This window comes from Rattus norvegicus, chromosome 13 (assembly GCF_036323735.1).
Source record: "Rattus norvegicus strain BN/NHsdMcwi chromosome 13, GRCr8, whole genome shotgun sequence".
NCBI classification, from domain to species: Eukaryota; Metazoa; Chordata; class Mammalia; order Rodentia; family Muridae; genus Rattus; species Rattus norvegicus.
In genome coordinates this window covers 57,949,282-57,968,673 of record NC_086031.1, presented here as the reverse complement: position 1 = coordinate 57,968,673, position 19,392 = coordinate 57,949,282, and the positions used below count along the sequence as shown (strand labels likewise).

The 19,392-nt window shown below is 35.3% G+C and overlaps 1 protein-coding gene across 3 annotated transcripts in view; it reads left to right on the top strand.

Moving 5' to 3' along the window:
• The window catches only part of Cdc73 (cell division cycle 73), a 102,108-nt gene that overhangs the window by 31,358 nt on the left and 51,358 nt on the right, over window positions 1-19,392 (top strand). For all 3 annotated transcript variants that reach the window (XM_063272314.1, NM_001024769.1, XM_039090729.2), the window contains 1 exon segment: window positions 2,135-2,199. In XM_063272314.1, the coding sequence (XP_063128384.1) occupies window positions 2,135-2,199 (65 nt within the window).

The window sequence follows — 19,392 nt, the reverse complement described above, 5'->3', positions numbered from 1 at the left end:
AAAAAAAAAAAAAGAAAAGAATAACGCTTGTCAGGGCTGGGGACATGGCTCAACAGTTAAGATCTCAACCATCTGTAATGGAATCACATGCCCTCTTCTGGTGTGTCTGAAGTGTACTCATATTTTAAAAAAAAGAATAAGGCTTGTTAATTAACTTCCGTAGTACAAGTCTAGTTCAGTCATCTCTTTTTGTAATAAAAGCTTTTTTTGTTATTGTTGCTTAAATCTAGCCATATTTATTCATTTATGTGTTATCTATAGCTGACAGCTCTGATGAGTAGTTTTGACAGAGGTCATTCTGCAATACCTAAAAATAGTATTTGGACTTTACAAGAACAAAGTTGGTTAACCACTTGTTGTATCTTTGATTCTGGATCCAGGTGGTTTGTGTGTGTCTCAGTTAATTTTTGTGTAGATTTTATTGTTATTTGGACTGTGTTCTCTTATTTCACATCTCTAATTAAATATTTATTAATAGTATTATCAACTTATTTCATAGTTACTTTGGGGATAAACCTGGTGCTAAAGATGAAGTTCCTAGTGTAATATTTGATAATATAATAAACTACTCACAAATGTTTGCTATTATTGATGCTAGTTTTGAATATAAAAAATTTGGGGATGTAAAATGTCATGTGTTAATTTCCCTAACTATGAATGTACATTCATAGTTATGCTCCAAGCATAGACTTGCAGCAAAGTGTGAGAGCTTATTTTGTGACAGCCTGATTGACACTGTAGCTAATATAATTGGGAGCCACTTCTGATAAGCAGAATGTTAGTGAGGTAAACTTTCACTAGTTTCACTTGAGAACTTCACTCATCTTGACTGCCCTTAGGAAGATTTGAGATAGAAACAACTGAACATTTGCTATCTTTTTCTGTATTATCTGAAGTCTCTGGGCAACTTTTTAAAAAGGATTGTGTGTGCTGACTTTATTTACCAGATAAAGGTGCCACAGAAAGATAGGGATCCATCTTTTATTCACTTTGGTGTTTTGGAAGGAATGAATTACATAAAGCTCTTCATAGCATATCTAATTTTATAAAGCCCAACTCTAGCTTCTCCAAGTATACACATAGATTCTTCTTGTTTCTACACCACAACTGCAAAATCTTACAGATGACAGACACAAAGGCATATGGACTCTAGTTTGCACAAATACTTGCTGTATGAGCTTTCATAAGAAGATTAGAACATATACTCTATGAAAACAATTTTTCAATTAAATTTCTTTCACTGATAGTCACGTAACCTTGATGGAATTTAAGGAGTGCATATTTTATTTCAATAACATACATACCGTATGTTTATATCATTCTTTCACCTGGTAAAATATTGTCAAACACCCAAATTGACTGCCATTAGTTAATTGACCATAACAAGAGTGAAAGCTAAAGTGGTATGTATGTATAGAGTTAAATGTTTAATTTTAGGGGAGAGAGGGAGAGGGGGAAGGAGCGAGGAAGGAGACAGCATGTTGCACTTGCGTACCTAAAAACTCTTGTTAGAGCACCAGTTTCTACTCAGTGTATAACAATATATCCCTTAGATTATACTTTGGAACCAAAGTTTTTGTAATTTAGGAATTTCCTATTTTATATACTTTTAGTATATAAACCATTTAGTAGCTAGTAGTAAAAATAAGGCTATTCTGTTTTTTTGTTTAGTATTTAATTTTTTTATTTCATTTTTATGTATTTGGATGTTTTGCTTATATGTGTCTGTGCACCACATATGTGCCTGGTGTTCATGGAGCCCAAGAGGGAATCAGATTCCCTGACACTGAAGTTAAAGTAGTTGTGGGCTGATAGTGGGGGCTGGGAATTTTACCTGTTTGTTTTTTTTCCAAACATAGCTACTGCTCATAACTGCTGAGCCTTCTTTCTAGTTCTTTGGTGTGACTTTTTAAAAACAAAATTTGAAAGGTAATCTGAACCAGATTCTATGCAATAAGTGTTTTGGCATTTATTGAATATATTTTTGCAAGTGTCTTAGGATTTTTAATCCTTTGAAATATTTGATAAACTGTATAGTATATTCAAGGCTTTATTATGTTAGTTGTAATGTAAATTGTGATTGAAATTTTAATCTTGAAATACATAAATCATAGTAGATTCTTTGTCTTTGTAGAAACGGAAGGTTTTAAGATCGATACTATGGGTACCTACCATGGCATGACGCTGAAATCTGTCACGGTAAGTTGTTATGACTGCAGGGCTTGTTGGTTCCAGGTGTTTTATGTGAGTAGCAGATGGTAAATTTTTATTCTCTAGCGTTTTTTCCTTGAAATATTTATTTTTAATGACCATTGTAGTGTTAATAGATTTGTGTGATAGATATGTTATTCATTAGTGTTATGCTTTTTTTTTCTTTCTAATCTGAGCAGAATTTATATGTATTTTGACTAATTGCAACTATGATTACATTATGCTGTGTCATTGGGATGTTGTTAAAGATTATACTGGCTATTTTTTAAAAATCTAATGTCTTATGTTCTTTAAAATGTAATTCACTTTGGAAAAATTAGAATGGCACTAGATGTTCAGACTGCTCAATGACATGGGATCAGTCTCCAGATTAGCCAAATTAAATTAGTAAATAGAGAGTAGTACTTGAGGGAATGCTTATTAAAACTCTTGATGGAACCAAATGTTTATATATTCATGAATGATTCAAAGACTTTTAGCTAGCTCATTTGTTTTTTTCTTTTGTTTTCCCTCTTTTTTTTCTTTTCAATCCTTTCTCCTTCTCTCTTTCCGTCTCCTTTCTCACTCTTGTGTCTGATGAGTCCCCCTACACTGTCTTTATGACTCTTTCTATATTGTTTTCATTTGGACTTAAAGAAGGCTTGAACTCCAACTTCCTGAGTAGCTGGAACAGTAGTAGCTATTCAGAAATAGCTTGGCCAACTTCTCCTTAACACTTCTAATTATTATGTAGTAAATGATAGTATTTGATGATGTAAGTCGGGTATACTATTAATGTCATTTTGTATTTTTATATCCTGATGCATAGCCCTTATACTTTAAAAATAATCTATGCATATGCATTAAGTGTTTATGTACTTTAGAACTAAGAACATTACTTAGTTTTGTCCTTGCTTGTGAATTGTCAGAGACTTATAGATGTCACATGACAGAAAATAATAGTTAAGATTTAATCTTTTTTTTTTTTTTTCTTTTTCTTTCTTTTTTTCGGAGCTGGGGACCGAACCCAGGGCCTTGTGGTTGCTAGGCAAGCGCTCTACCACTGAGCTAAATCCCCAACCCCAAGATTTAATCTTTACACTAAGAATTTGCCATAAAAATTGTGAAGAAGTTTGAATTTATTTTTAAACTTCAAATTGGAATTCTATAAAAAATTAGTATTTTGCTAATATATTTACTTGTTTTTAAAGTATCAGATTTGTTTCGTATTGCATTATTGAAACTGTGTATAGGCTTACAAATTCATTCAATAGTTTATTGAGTATTTGTGTTTAGGTGTTCAGTTCTGAATACTACAGGTGAAATTACTTCAAAAAGCCTGCTCTCTGAGGTAGGACTTGAGCAATTCCTGTCAGGAGAGCATTTCCTGAAGGAGCAACAAGATTAAAAGCTTATTTAGTAGACAATAAGGCCAGATTAGGGATCAAGAACAAAAGTAGTAAAAACTTAATATAGGCATCTTATGCCATTTGTTCTTTTGTAACCAGAATGTAATTACTAATAAGGTCTAATTTAAATTCTTTATTTGTTTGCTTATTTATTTGTTTGTTTATATTTTTAAAAAAGGTCTTACTATGTGGTTGTGACTGGCCTAGAACTCACTGTGTAGACCAGACCAGCCTTGAACTCACAGAGATACACTGCCTCCCAAGAGCTGGTCCTAAGGCAATTGCCTTTGTTCCTGGCTTGAGTGACATTCTATGTAATTCAGTTAACTGCTTTCTTGGAGACAGAATTTTTCTGTTGCTGATTCCCAAAGTGAATTGCCAGGGAACTGAAGTTACTTTTAGGTAACCATTAATAGTTAAGGTCGGTCTCTCTCTCTTTCCTCCCTTTCTTTTCTTTTCTTTTCTTTTCTTTTCTTTTCTTTTCTTTTCTTTTCTTTTCTCTCTCTCTCTCTCCCTCCCTCTCTCTCTCTCTCTCCCTCCCTCCCTCCCTCCCTCCCTCCCCCTCTCTCTCTCTCTCTCTCTCTCTCTCTTTCTTTCTTTCTTTCTTTCTTTCTTTCTTTCTTTCTTTCTTTCTTTCTTTCTTTCTTTCTGTTTCATAGCTCTCAGTGCCATGATATTTGTTTTATTATAATAGCGTTTAAATGTAACCAGTGAATTTTAAGTAAATATACAGTGTGAGTTTGAAAAATAATTACACACACACACACACACACACACACACACACACACACACACACACACACACACAGACTAATAAAAAGGGATTGTTTTGGAATGTACCAAGAAGACTAAAAGTGATCAAATGGATAGTTATGGATAGTTTTATTACTTTAGTAAATATTTTGAATCTGCTACTTTTTGTTGTTGTTGTTGTTGTTTTTGAGACAGAATTTCTCTGTGTTGCTTCTTTCAAGACAGGGACTCAATATGTAGCCCTGTCTGTCCTAGAATTTGCTTTGTAGACCAGGCTAACCTTGATCTCATGGAGACCTGCCTGCCTCTGCCTCCCAAGTACTGGGCTTAAAGGTGTTTGCCACCATGCCTGGCTTTGAATTTGATTCAGTGTTTACTAGACAAGAAATACATAAACAAGTAATGTTTAGATAAGTGTTTGTTTTTAGTTATTTCTAAAACTTATCCTTCCAGTTTAGTATTTTTTCTTTTTTTTTCTGTTTTGAAATTGTCATTTGTGAGCAGCGACAACTTCTTACCTTTTTTCCTTCAGAAATTTTTTTATACTATCAAGACGGACAAGTGCATATTAAATGTAAAAGGATTCATTGCCCACATATGACTTCCTTTCTGTTATGTGTATGATTCATACTTGATAATGTTATTCTTAAAAGTTCTGATATGCTTATTAGTTCATGTAATTTCTGAAGTTAGGATTGATCTACATTAGAATTAATCTTTGTAATTTTGAACTTCAGTATCAGAGTTCTCTTGACACACATCTTAATTTGTATATTAATAATTTTTTACAGTATCTTTTTTCTGTATGTGGTAGACAGGCTTGTATTTTAGTAATCATAGCTCTAAGTTACTAAGACATTTTATATAAATAAAGGTCATGGCAAATATTTTCATAATAAACTATAAGGTATTGTGGAACTTGAGAGATGGTTCAATGGTTAAGAGCACTTGTTGCCCTTCCTAAGGACCCCAGTTTGGTTCCTACCACCCAGGTTTGGCCAATCATACCAGCTTGCACTTACAGCTTCAGGAGATCCAAGACTTTTGTGCACTCCTGCTCTGAGGTGCACATGTGCGTATACCTTTAAGGTACAATTTTGTGTGGTAAATTCTGGTTAACCTTTTCTTTTTCTGAGGTGGGAAATTTCGTTTTTTATTTTTTTTTAAATTGTAATTTGGTATTGGTTTCTTAAGACAAGGTTTCACTATGTGTGTAGCCTCGACTGGCTAGAATTTGCTGTATGGATATGGACCAGGATATCCTCAAACTCTTAAATTATTCACCTGCGTCTGCCTCCTGACTAAGATTAAAGACATGGCTACTACTTTTTTTTTTTTTTTTTGGTTCTTTTTTTCGGAGCTGGGGACCGAACCCAGGGCCTTGCGCTTCCTAGGCAAGCGCTCTACCACTGAGCTAAATCCCCAGCCCCATGTCTACTACTTTCTAAAGGAAACTCACTTGGTTGATCACACTAACCTTGTATTTCCTGGTCAGGGATCTCCTCCTGTCTCAGCCTCCCCCAGAGCTGCTGTTTAGTTACGTACATGTTGCTTCACCTAGCTTCTGGTTGACTTTTGACTTAGATATGTCAAGGTGTACTTTTGGTTTGTCATTAATGACCCCAGAGGCACAAGGTACACAAATGTCCTCAGAGTTCTTTGATGTAGCTTTCCCCCCAAATAGGTTCCTGGAATTCTTTAATGTTTTAAGAAACAATAGATCAAATAGTTTTTTTGTGGTAGAGAATGTAAAATTTTTCCACTAATTATTTAGTTAACATCCCAATCAATATGTTTCCTGTGTCTCCCGGTCCCTACCTCACACAGTCCCTTCTCTATTTCCCCTCCCATTCTCCTCTTGGGTGGAGCCCATCCACCCTTGGCACATCACAGTCTCTGCAGAGCTAGATTCTCCTCTTCCACTGAGGCCCAATGTGGCAGCCCAGTTAGGGAAATGGAATCCACAGACAAGCAACAGTTTTAGGGACAGCCTTTGCTCCAGTTGTTGGGGAACCCACATATGTACAGGGTCTGGGGGAGGGTTGGTCCAGCCTGTGTATGCTCTTTGGTTGGTTGGTCAGTCTCTGAGAGCCCCTAGGGGTCCAGGTTAGTTGACTCTATTGGTTTTCCTGTGAAATTCCTGTCCTTTCTGGGACCCTGGATCCTTCCCCAACTCTTCCATAAAACTTCCTAAGCTCTGTCCAGTGTTTAGCTATGGGCTTCTGCATCTGTTTCTGTTAGCTACTGGGTAGAGCCTCTCAAAAAACAGTTAAGCTAGGGTCTTGTATTCAAGCATAACAGAGTGTCAATGATGGTGTCAGGAATTGGCGCTTGCCCTTGGGATGGGCCAAGTAGGGCTGGTTATTGGTTGACTGTTCCCTTAGTCTCTGCTCCATCTTTGACCCTACATTTCTTGTAGATAGGACACATTTTGGGTTGAAAGTTTTATGTGTGAGTTGGTATTCTTATCCCTTCAGTGGGGGGGGGGGGTCCTGCCTGGCTACAGGAGGTGGCCACTTCAGATTCCATTTCCCCATTGCTAGAGTGTCAAATAAAGTCACCCACATATATGTACTTAGTCATCAGGGAAATGCACATCAAAAGGATTCTGAGATTCCATCTTCTATGCATCAGAATGTCAAAGATAAAAACTAAAGCAACAGCACATACTGGTGAGGATATGGAGCAAGGGAAACAGTCCTCCATTTCTGGTGGGACTGAAATCTTGTACAAACATGCTGGATGTCAATCTGGAAGTTTCTCAGAAAATTTGGAATAGTTCTATTCAGGACCCAACTATACTACTCCTGGGCAAATACTCAAAAGTCATTCCACCTTCCTACAAGGACACATGCTTAACATAGCACCTTTATTCATAAATGTTTTTAACATGTGATTATTGGAAGAAAAGAGTGTTCACTGGTGGTTTCTCTGTATTCACTTTTGATGGGAATACTCTTAGAAAGAAGTGATACTACACAGAATTTAGTTACATAAAGCTAGCCTAAAATTATGGGTTCAAAGTAGAAGCGTATTGAGGAAAATTCTTCCTAAAGTCACATATTAGTGCTGTGTTACAATAGTAGGGAGAATCTTTGAAGTTTAAATTTGAAACATAATATTTAGTTATTATGTTTCATACACTTTTTTTAGTATAGTTTGTGAATGGACCCCTATCAACTAGAAAAAAATGCCTATATCTCTATTCCTCATGCTTGGGATGCAGAAGCAAGGAGGATCACTGTAAACTTGTGATCAGCCTGGTCTGTCTAGCAATATCCAGGCCTTTTGGAGCTGTGTAGTAAAACTACTGCTCCAGCACCACTGTCAACCCAAACAAGGAAAACAAGCCCCGTGGTTTTATTATATAGTAATTAGATACGGTAAGGATCATTTTTCTTTCTTCCTTTTTTTAAATAAGGTGTACTTAGAGTTTATTCTTGTTCATAGGAATTTGGAAATTTCATATTGAATCACTTTTTTGCCTCTGGTCTAGCCTATTTAAGGTTATGTAGAAAGGTTAGAAACTCTGACAACTATTTGTTCCATTTTTGTTTGCTTTGAAACAGGATCTCTACACAGCTGTGGATGTCCTGGAGCTTGATAATGTAGATGAGGGTATCCTCAAAGTCACAGAGACCCTGCTTCTGCCTCCCTGGTGTTAGGATAAAAGGCATGTCCTAGCAAGGTGGCAGGCACTCTGCATATACTTGAGAAAACGTTTTACACCATGATATTGTACAAAGTTGAAAACTTTTCTTTAACCTATTTATTTGGATTAACTCCAGTAAGGAATAGTAAGTAGTTCTTATAATAAACATTGTGAACCATTTTCAGATAATAAATATAAAGTGGAGGTAGAATGATAGTACCACTTTTTCAGGGTCATTAAAATTCAGTATCTCATCCAGGTTGTAATTCCTAAAAGCCTATAGACCTACATAGCTTCTGTGTTTTTATAAAATCACCTTTATTATTCTTTGTTGACTAATTGGTTCTTTTCTGCTTACAGTGTTTCGGTAGTATATACTAGCAGTGATGTTCTGGATTTGAGTCTAGTTCTCAGACCAGTCAATGTAGAGAGGTTAAAGTCTTCTTCCTTTTGGGTTACTTGAACTAGGCAGGCTGACTTCCTTCCTTCTTTTCTTAAATAACCTTTTGGATGCCTCCTATATATCATGCACTCTGATAGATCCCGAGACAAAAAGAGATGAGCTAGATTCTTGGAAAGGAGTTAGTGAGTGACTTGAAAATATAATTATAATGAACAAGAGGGTAGAGGTATATTGAGGAGGTAATAACTTGAAGATGAAACTTCATTTGATTAGGTGTGAGGAAAGCATGAAAACATAAATTGAGCATAGTGGACAAAAATTAAGATTAAAAGCTAGCTCTGTGATGAAAGGAAGAACATGGAAAACAGAAAGGTTTAAAAGATTGAGTTAATTGTTTTGTGATTTGTCTGTAGTAGAGTATCTTCTCAGAATTAGAGTGGCCCTGTGCTCTCAAATGCCAGCACATTGCTACACATCTTGTTAACTATATGCCCAAGCATTTTTTTCTGTTGATCTAAAATTTGCCCCAAATATATGTTATGAGAAATCTGTTATAACTTCCAACTTCTACTTCTTACTTTAAGAGTGTCATAAATAATCTATATATTAGTTTTCTTTTATGATACTAGGTATACAATCTCATGAGAGAATAGCCTCAGTGGTCTGAGCTGGGTCTGCTTTGTTTCTTTTAGATTGTCAGAGGACTCCGCAGTCTTCTGTCTAACTGTGTTAACACCATGGTAGCCCCAATTGCTTTTAAATCCTGATCTAAATAAAGCATGTGCCAGGTGGCTAAGGAGAAGCCAAGTACTTTGGGATCGCTAAAGTGTAAGGCTTTGCGGTCAGTCCTGTCATTGAGCCACAACATTTTGTTTTAATTCGGTAGTAAAGTCATAGCATTGATATCACAGTTCTGTTAAGGATTTAAGAAACTGTTGAGTAGTATGTATGCTGAGGAGCATAATGTTGAGCATTCCAAGTTTGACTTACATACAGTATTGAACATAGCTTTATTGATGTATTTACTATTACTTGTTCAATTACAGTTTTTATTTAGTGTTACCAAGAGTAGCTTATTTAAGTATTAAGAGAATGCATTTTTCCCCTAAATCCATGAGGCATTTTTTTTTTAATAGTCGTGACTGCTTATACTGTAGCAGAGAAGGTAATTGTAAAGGAGTTTTCATATAAATTGATAACTTAGGGTACCTTTTTGTATTCACCTGTTAGGACCTAGATGTATACAAAGAATTGTCATATATATACATATGTATGTATATATATCTTGAAAAATTTATAGTATTTAGGACTTTCATATGTTGTAGAAATATTACTTCCACATAAGAAATATTTTCAGACTGATCTGTTATTATATTACTTGTGGATATTACACTTGAATTAATTTTTACAGCATGATTATATATTTCAAGATGGTTGTGAACAACCATGTGGGTGTTAAGAAATGAACCCAGATCCTCTATAAGAGCAGTACAGGATCTTAACTTCTGAGAAATTCCTCAAATCCCCATATTTCTTAAGCTCTTAAAAGTTAACTTTATAAATTTCCTGGCTATTACATGAATATTAACCCACTAATATTTAATCTTAAATATTAACACACTAATATTTTATACATGAACTTTAAAATTAGACTTGCATTTTGACAGATTGTGCTAAGAAGCCATCACTAAGTTTTACGCACAGTATTTTTTGTATTCAAAATATGCTTCTGCATAACAGTTTCTCCTCAGTTTTTTTCTAGCAGTAAGAGCTTTGTAGATCTCTCTCCCTTTGCTTTATTTTGCCTTTTTTATTTTTTTTTAAATATTGTGACACTGGCTGTAGGTTTGGCCCATATCTTGATAAGAACTTTATTATGATTTATTGGTCTGTTTGTTTGAGCATATTAAGCATTAGGGTTTTTTTGGTGTTTGTTTTTATTAATGTAAAAAGGGCTGTTAACTTCCTTTGGGTTTTGTTTTGAGGTTCAAATGTATACATGAATACCTTGGGAACTGTATTGTCCTCCTCAGGGTTGTTGGATTGTAGGGCAGAATTTAATTTTACTTATTGCAAAATTTGTTTTCTCATGCATACACAATACTGTAAATTTCTACTTCTAGTGCATAACTTGTTCTTTTTTCTGATTGACTGTTATTTAGAGTGAACACATACATTGTAAGTGGGTACTAATTTCATTTTATGAATACCTTCTTTAGGTAGAGAGTTTAAAATCAGATGTGTCATTGCATATTTTTTTAACATGATCAGCATTTAGGTAGTAATATACTTAAAGGGAATGGACTAGAGTAGACTATAGTTACAAGTATCAGGCAATTTCAGTGCATATAAAAGTTTTATAATGTCTTTTAGATTATATATCTTCTGGGTTTTATTGAAAACCCATTTGTTCGTTTACTAATAAGATTGCTTAATCAAATTCAGTAGTAAATATTTCTTTACTCAAAAGTACCTCTAAATTTTAGAGATGTCACTAACAGTACAGCATATCCTTTAAAATTAATCTAGGGGCTAGAGAGATGGTTCAGCCTTTAAGAGTGCTTGATGCTCTTACAGAGGACCTGGGTACATTTATGAACATCCACGTGATGGCTCGCAATCTTCTATAACTCTAGTTCCAGGATATCCAATGTTTACTTTTGGCCTCTCTAGCTACCAGGTATGTGTATGGGCCACATATACATTCAATCAAACCCATACATGCTACAGCTACATATGATTTCCAGGGATTTCACAAAAATAGTCTTTAGTTTTCTTATAATTTTTTTTGATTGATAAGAGTTTATTTTTTTTTCCTATGGGATTAACATACTTTTTTTTTCACTTGGATATTTTATTTATTTACATTTCAAATGTTATCCCTTTTCCTGGTTTCCCCTCTGCAAATCCCCATCCCCCCCACTTCCCCTGCTTCTTTGAGGGTGCCCTCCCCCCCATCCATTCCAGTCTCCCCTCCCTAGCCTTCCTCTTTACCAGGGCATCAAGCCTTCACAGGACCAAGGGCCTCCCCTCCCGTTGATGCCAGATAGGGCCCCTCCACTTGTTCAGTCCTTCCCCTAACTTTTCCATTGGGGTTTCTATGGATGGCTTTGAGCATCCCCATCTGTATTGGTCAGGATCTGGCAGAGCCTCTCTGGAGACAGCTGTATCAGGCTCCTGTGAGCAAGCACTTGGCATCAACAGTATTTCCTTATAATGTTCTCTTTTTATCATATTATCACCAAACTTTTAATTTTGTTTTCTATTTCTTGGCATTGACACAGCTTTAATTATTTACTTTGAGTAAATTTGATACAAATATTAAATACATATCAGTGTTAAATTCTAATCCATAAGTCTACATTTAGGTTACTTCTTTATTTTAAACAACATGGAACTTCTTTACTATTTAGGAGAATAGATATTAATGCTTAGTATTTCTATTTCATGATTGAAGATCTGAACCATTTTGTTCATGTGACAAAATTTAGTATATTTAATGATGTGCTTTATAAGACTGTTAGATAGATTTTGATATTTTGATGGCTGTTGGCTGAGTTTTAGTATGCTGTATCAGTTTTCTAGTGTTTGTAAATTAATTTAAATCTTCAATAAATTTTGTCTTTTGTATAAGTCTTGCCTTCAAATTATTTTATTAATATTTTGTCTTAGTACTCATTGGGTTGTGTGCTTAATTCATCTTTTCCTTCTCCCCTCCCCCATCTTACCCAACTACATTTTATCTTTAATTCTAAGTTTTGGTTTCTTTTCCAGGTCTTTTTCTTGGTGGATGTTTCTTTTAGTGTTGTTCTTCTTGTCTTTCCTGCTTCTCATGTTCCTCTGTGAGTGACTGCTCTCATGTTTATTTTAACTATCTGGTTTAAAATTCTTAGTGCTTCTGTTCTGGACAGATCTTACAATTAGAAGCTAAATTCTTGGAAGTTTGGAATACTGCTTGGGGTTTTTTTTTTTTTGTGGACAGATCGAAGAAATTTATTTGAAATATTTGTAAATGGAAACTATTTAAGATCTTTTTGCTTTAGTTGGAAAAGGATTTTTATAGAACTGGATATTTTTATAGTTGAGCTGATATTATAGTGGTCCTGAGATAACTTGGTCTTTGCATTTAGATTTCTCCAGTAGTATGTAAGATGAAATAAAAACATAGCTTGAAGAAGGCCATTTTAACTTCTTACAGATTATGATAAATTAATCTTATCTTTTGTTGTCATCTACAAATAGTAAATTCTGGAAATCATTGATCCTGTAATCACTTTTCCAAATTTGATACTTTTAGATAGATGGTTCTGTTCTTTCGCTTATGTTTCTGTTATTATGGTCATTTTTGTTGCGAGTATTCTGGAGTTAATTTTTGGATATATTTAATTAAGTTTTAGAACTAAAGTTAAGCCAGTCTTTGATCTTAGAACTCACTAATTTTTATCTTCTGTTATTGTTATTAAACAAAACCTCCCTAATTCAACTTTTGATGTGATCTTATGATTTCAACAATGTGTCCTATAAAGCTATACAAAATATTATGTAGTGTCCTTGGGGGTTAGATAGAGTGACAGAGAGACCCATCATTCTGATAATAAATCTGTGAATACATTATAATGTATCATAAACTGTGATACAATATAAGAATTACTGTGGCATTAACAGAAGAAACTTGAAGAACTTAACTTTAGACTGAGTGTACTGGTTCCTGCTTGTAACCTCAACACATAGGAACCTGAGGAAGGACCATGAGTTTGAGGCCAGTTGAGCCACACAATGAGGCCCTATTCATCTCTTCTGAAGCTAAAAGGAGACTCATAGCTCTATAACGTGAGGGTGGAGTAGTTCATACAGTGATTGCTTAGCATCCGAGGCTCTGGGTTCAAACCTTAGCACCGCAGAGACAGAGCATCCCCAGAAAGCTAAACGAGCAATACCTTTTCTTTAGCTGCATTACACTGCAAAAGATGATCTTCAAATAATTATGTCAAATTTGGAGATACCTATGATACATAAAATTACTCAGTTTTTTAAGTAACCAGTACTTTGTGGTGTCATTTCCTTTAATTAACCATTTGAATGGCTTCCTCAGCATTTACCATTGTTCCTTTTCCTTCTCTCTGATGTCTCTCCAGATAGAATGTATTTCTCCCTTAGATGCATAGATAATTTAGTTCAAGCACTAATATGTTTTCATATTCTGCTTCATCTGTTTAAGAACTGTTCCTTAGGTAACTAAAATTTATAATGTAGATACCCAAAGGTGTGACTTAACCAGAAGAGAGGATAGAAGTTGTAGAACATTTTTGCTTTAATCTTTGTGTTAGTCACATTAAATTGTGTTAATTTCTAAGGACAGAGAGAGGCAGGAATCTTTTTCTGGATTCCATGTTTTGATCCTTCATACATACCAGCTTGATAAGTGAATGGGTTAGCTTAAGTACTGCCTTCTTTAACTCAATTTCAGTGGTACAAAGCACTGCAATTTGTTTTTATATCATGGTATAAAAGACTCACAATGTACTCAGAATGAATATAAAAGCCATATATAAATTATAAATTGAATATTACTAAAAGTATCACAGAGTACACCTACTACACAGCTTCATGATAGCAGCATTAAAAATATTTAAACCTTGGTCCTGTGAAGGCTCCATGCCCCAGCATAGGAGAATGCTAGGGCTGTGAGTGCGGATTGGGTGGGTAGGTGGGGGAACACCCTTATAGAAGTGCAGGGAGAGACGGATCTGGTTAGGGGTTTTTCAGAGGGGAAACCAGGAAGGGGGATAACATTTGAAATGTAAATAAAATAAGTAATAAAAAATTTAAAAAAAAATCATCAAAAAGCCCCCCAAAAAAGGATAAAAAAATATTTAAACTCGAAATGTTTATTTGAAAGATGTGAAGCTTTACCATAAAATAATGGTAGTGTTTGAAAGATTATTCCTAAGAACAATTGAATTAGACAAAGTTTTGTTCACATTTTACTCTCATCTGGTGGTATTTCACAAATTTCATTTAATGAACTATTCTTAGTAATGTAATGTGACTTCTCTTCCTCCTACCTCTCTTCTTCTTTTTTTCCCACATACATAAAAATAATGCTGATATAAGTGTGGTAGAGGTTGCCTCATACTTCAGTTAAGTACACTAATATGTTTTTCCTGTACAAGAAATGCATTCTGTGACAGGCACCAGAAGCCTTCACTCCTTCCTTACTCCAGCGTGCTAACTAAAACAAGATGAAAGCCTGGTGTTTCTGTATCCCTTTTCATTTGTCTCCTTTATTTTGTGTCACCTGTTTACTGGCAAGTAGGCACATTAATGATTCGAGAAGTGTCTGTTTCTACGCAAGTGATATCTCAGGTGCAAGGATGAATTGTTCATAAACCTTCAACGACTTTGAAGAACAAGGTGGAAACGTGAAACAGACTGTTTTCAGGATGAGAGCAGGATCTGTGATGGGAAGACTGTATACACCCTGGAACAGAATGTCTTCTAGGAACCGGATTTGTCTGGTTGGGAGTGACAGTGACTATTAATAGATTAATAGCTTCTTGTGTGGTAGGAGTTGATATAACCCTTATCATTATATGTATATCTCTTAAGCTTCCCTAAGTCTTCCTTTTTTTTTTTTTTTTTTTTTTTGTTGTTCTTTTTTTCGGAGCTGGGGACCGAACCCAGGGCCTTGCGCTTCCTAGGTAAGCGCTCTACCACTGAGCTAAATCCCCAGCCCCCTAAGTCTTCCTTTATTCCGGTATATACAGCTATATCAGAACTCTGAGACCCAAATTTGAGGTGGATTTCTTTCTCTGTTGGTATTCCCAGTACTCATTAAGTTTACCAGAACAGAGAAGTAGGTGTAGCTTGTGGTTGCTTTACCTGGGATTTCTGTTCTAAAACCCCGGTCACCATACTGTTTGTATTGGTCTCTTGTATACGTTATATTAGTTCTTGTCCACGGAAATATGCAAGTTATCTTTTTGCATAGTATGAACTTTACATTGAATTTTGTCTCTGTAACTTAAGTTTTTTCATCAAGAAAGTTATGAAGTCTGTAGAAAAAGTAATTTCCTAAGCCACATATTGTTTTAGCTGCTCTTTCAGAAGTGTTATCATTGCTGACTTTCTTTTAGAGATGTGTGTACTAGATGGGTCAGATGAAGAAAAATGGATGGTTTTAATTAGTGATCAAAGTTGTTGGCATGTGACCATAACAACAGAAGTTATTAGTAAGGGTAATTTCTGGTCTTTCCATGTGGTCAGTAGCTATGTATCGAGAGTGTTGAGAAAGCACTCATGGTTTTAGTGGCACACACCTTAACCCTAGCACACACGAGGCAGCCTGAGCTGCATGACAACTTTGAGAATAAGAGACTAGAAAAGGGGCTTAAATATATTACTAAGTGTTCATATAGTTATAGACACTCAATTAACTTTAAGATTTTACTTTGAACTTCAAGAATTTTATTTTTGTAGAAAGTAAATTTACTGGTCCCCTTTTCAGTGTGTAGTAATTGCTGTTTGCACTGATAGCTGCGTGTTTGTGTGTGTGTGTGTGTGTGTGTGTGTGTGTGTGTGTCTGTGTGTCTGTCTGTCTGTCTGTCTGTCTGTTCATATCTGTGCACACTTTAGTTTTTTTTAATGTTGTATAGGGATGAACAGATCTCTGATAATGAAAAGTTTTAAACAAAAACTTGAAAGACCAAACTTTAAGAAAAAGTGGAGTAAATGCTAGATCATTCCTCTTTGCTCATTAATTTCTTTCTTTCTTTCTTTTTTTTTTTTATAGCATACAGTTTATTTAGGGCATGGGAAGGGAAGTTGGAAAGGGAGTAGAGGCAGAGAGAGAGAGAGAGAGAGAGAGAGAGAGAGAGAGAGAGAGAGAGAGAGAGAGAAGAGTATAGAGGGTAGAGGAGTAGAAGCCAACCATGAACAGGTGGAGAAATAGGAGGGAGGGAATGGGGAGAGAAGGGATAGAGAAGGAAGAGGGGAAGACAAGAGAGCAAGAGCAAGACAGTAAGAGCTGCTCATTAATTTCTAACCTCACACATTTTACGTTGTATCATTAGAGTTCTGTTGGTTCTGCCTCAAAAAGATATCCTTATTTCAACATCTTAGCTCTGTTAAATTGCAAAGAGTAATAAAACTTAGTTATTTTGAGGTTCGGCTAAAGATAAAAATGCTAGACAATGTTTAGTTTTGCATTTTATTTTTATTTATTTATCTACTTATTTATTTTCCCATCTAATACCTTGCTATCAACTCAGGCCAGCTTTGATTTCATAGTTCTGCCTCTTCTGCCTCCTGATGTTGGGGTTAAAGTCACGAGCCCCTCTGCCTATTTCAACTTCTGGTCTTTAACAGACAAACTGTTCTTGAATTCTTTTTTACTCCAATTTGTTCATGTGGTAGAGCAGCTGTGGGCATGGTCTTAGATTTTGTGAAACCCCACAGATATTAGAAATGGTTTTATTACTGTAAAGTCTCTAGTACTGTGTCTTTCATCAGCTAATTTTGGCTACCATCAAGAAGTAAGCAAACCAGAAACTTGGAGATATTGATACAATTAAAGAATATAGTGGCTGAAAATACATAAACTGTAATAGTCTTAAGGATTTGTTTGCAGGAACTGAATACATACACACATACATAAATGTATATATACACACATACATATTTGTGTACATATTTTATATTTTTAATTTTTGGCTTAGTTATAGTTTTAACCAAAGTATTAACTGTTTCATTCTTCTTTTTCTTTGTTATTTTTTTGAATCCATTGTTGATTTCTTTGTATTGTATGGACAGAATTCTTATTGACAGTCATTTTGATCTCAGAGTTGTACATGTTTCTGAGTTTTATTAATTTGTTGCTGAAACCCATTTTATTTTAAAATAAATTTTATTTTTATTGTCTATTAAACACAATGTTATAATACATTTATAGTATATCTCTTACTGTAATGAGATAAACTTACACATTAGTCATTAAGTAGTTACCCAGATATCTCATCTTAGGTCAATAGGGCACCTCTTGAAGTTGAGACCTAAACTATTTTGACTTTACTTCATTTCTTCTTCCCTTGATTTCTAGCCTACTGATATATTTTCTACTCCAGATCAGGAATAATTTACCATTTCTGCAAAGATAAGTTGTTGCTTTTTAAGGCAGTGGTATGTAGAAACTTTAACCTGAGCATTGGAAGTTTTCACTGGGATGACGATAAGCCTGATGGCCTGAGTTCTGTTTTGGAAATTACATGGTTGTAGGAAAAACCCCAGCTCCTACAAGCTCTCCTTTACTTGCTGTGGCATGTGTCTAAACACATATAAGCACACATAGAATAAATAATTTAATTAAAAAATTGTTTTTTGAGACAGAGTCTGTCTGTTCCATAGCTCTAGCTATCGTGGAGCATCCTGTGTAGACCAGTCTGGCCTTGAACACCTAGAGATCTGCCTGCCCACCTTTGTCTCCCAAATGTCTTAATTAAAAGTAATTTAAAATGTTTTACACCATTGAGGCTCTATTGTCTTTCAGTATTTCGGTAGACAGAAGTTTCTTTTGAAATGTTAGATATAATATTTGCTGTTTCTGATATAATCCTGAAATCGAAATATTCACTTAAATTCTCTGTATCATAGACAAACGAGTTCCTCTGATGCTAAAAAGGAGGGCTTGTGCCCCTAAGTCCGTGTCTCCTGTGCTTCCTTCTTGCAAGCACACTGACTCCGTGAAGAGCTCTGGCCGCTCCTCTGGAGGACGTAGGTTCAACACCAGCACCACACGGAAGCTCACAACTCTCTACCTCCAGTTCTAGGGGATCTGTGGCATCAGGCATGCACATGGCGCACATATATGTGCATGCAGACAAAATACTCATAAAGTCTAAGAAGTAAACCTTTAAGAAAAGATACAGTATAAGCCTAAATGATACTCACTGACTTGAAATAGGCAAAAACATGAATAAAAAAATAGCCAGCTTTCATTTAGATCATGAGTCTTCTGTGTGGTTGTAGAATATGACCTGTATACCATTGAAAATATATTTTCGTATCCTGATTAATTGATAGGGGAGTTTAATAAGGCCATGTTTCACTTATTTCTAAAGTTTGCCTTTTATTTATTTATTTTGTCTTCTTTTTGAAATAGCACTATTTTCCTTTGGCAAATCTGGAACTGCTGGGCTCAAGTAGTTAACCTGTACGTCATCTTAATCAAGTAGCAAAAGTATAGTATATATAGGCAGACTTCACCATACCCCGCTTGCCTTTTAATTTTGATAAAAATTAGTTTTGCTTAGTTATAAATAACTCTTACATTCCTCTTCATTTTGGATTCTCTGACTACAATGTCATGAATTAATAAAGTAGTCATTAAAAATTCTAAGAGAGTAGGTGCTTGAGTAATTAATACTGAACTTCATATCATCTGGGATCTATTTTTTTCCTTTAAACTTTGTTTGTATTTCATTCACTTTTCATTCACTTGTGTGTGTGTGTGTGTGTGTGTGTGTGTGTGTGTGTGTGTGTGTGTATATAAGTTCCACGATGCACATTTGTGTGGTCAGAGGACAACTTGTGTGAGTCACTTCTCTTTTCCATTATATGGGTACCTAGAAAAAAAGCACGGTAGTGTCTTCAGTTTGTTTGTTCTTGAGACATAATCTCTCTATAATGCTGCCCTGGCTGTCCTTGAACTTGCTATGCAGTCCAGGCTGGATGGAACACCTGCTTCTGCCTGGGCTTAAAGGTGTGTGCCACCACTCCCTGCTAGTCTTAATCAGGTGAGTTGGTTTTGACCCCGAGAACTGGTTCAGTCGGTAAATATATGCACTTCCATATTTGTCTGCTACAATTATCAGTTGTGAAATTTCTAATTGTCACTCGCCTACTGTTAACAGATGTAACCCAGGGCCTAAAACAGCAGTGCACAGGGTTTTCCAAGTTGCCACTCACCAATATTTGCAAAGGGGAAGAAA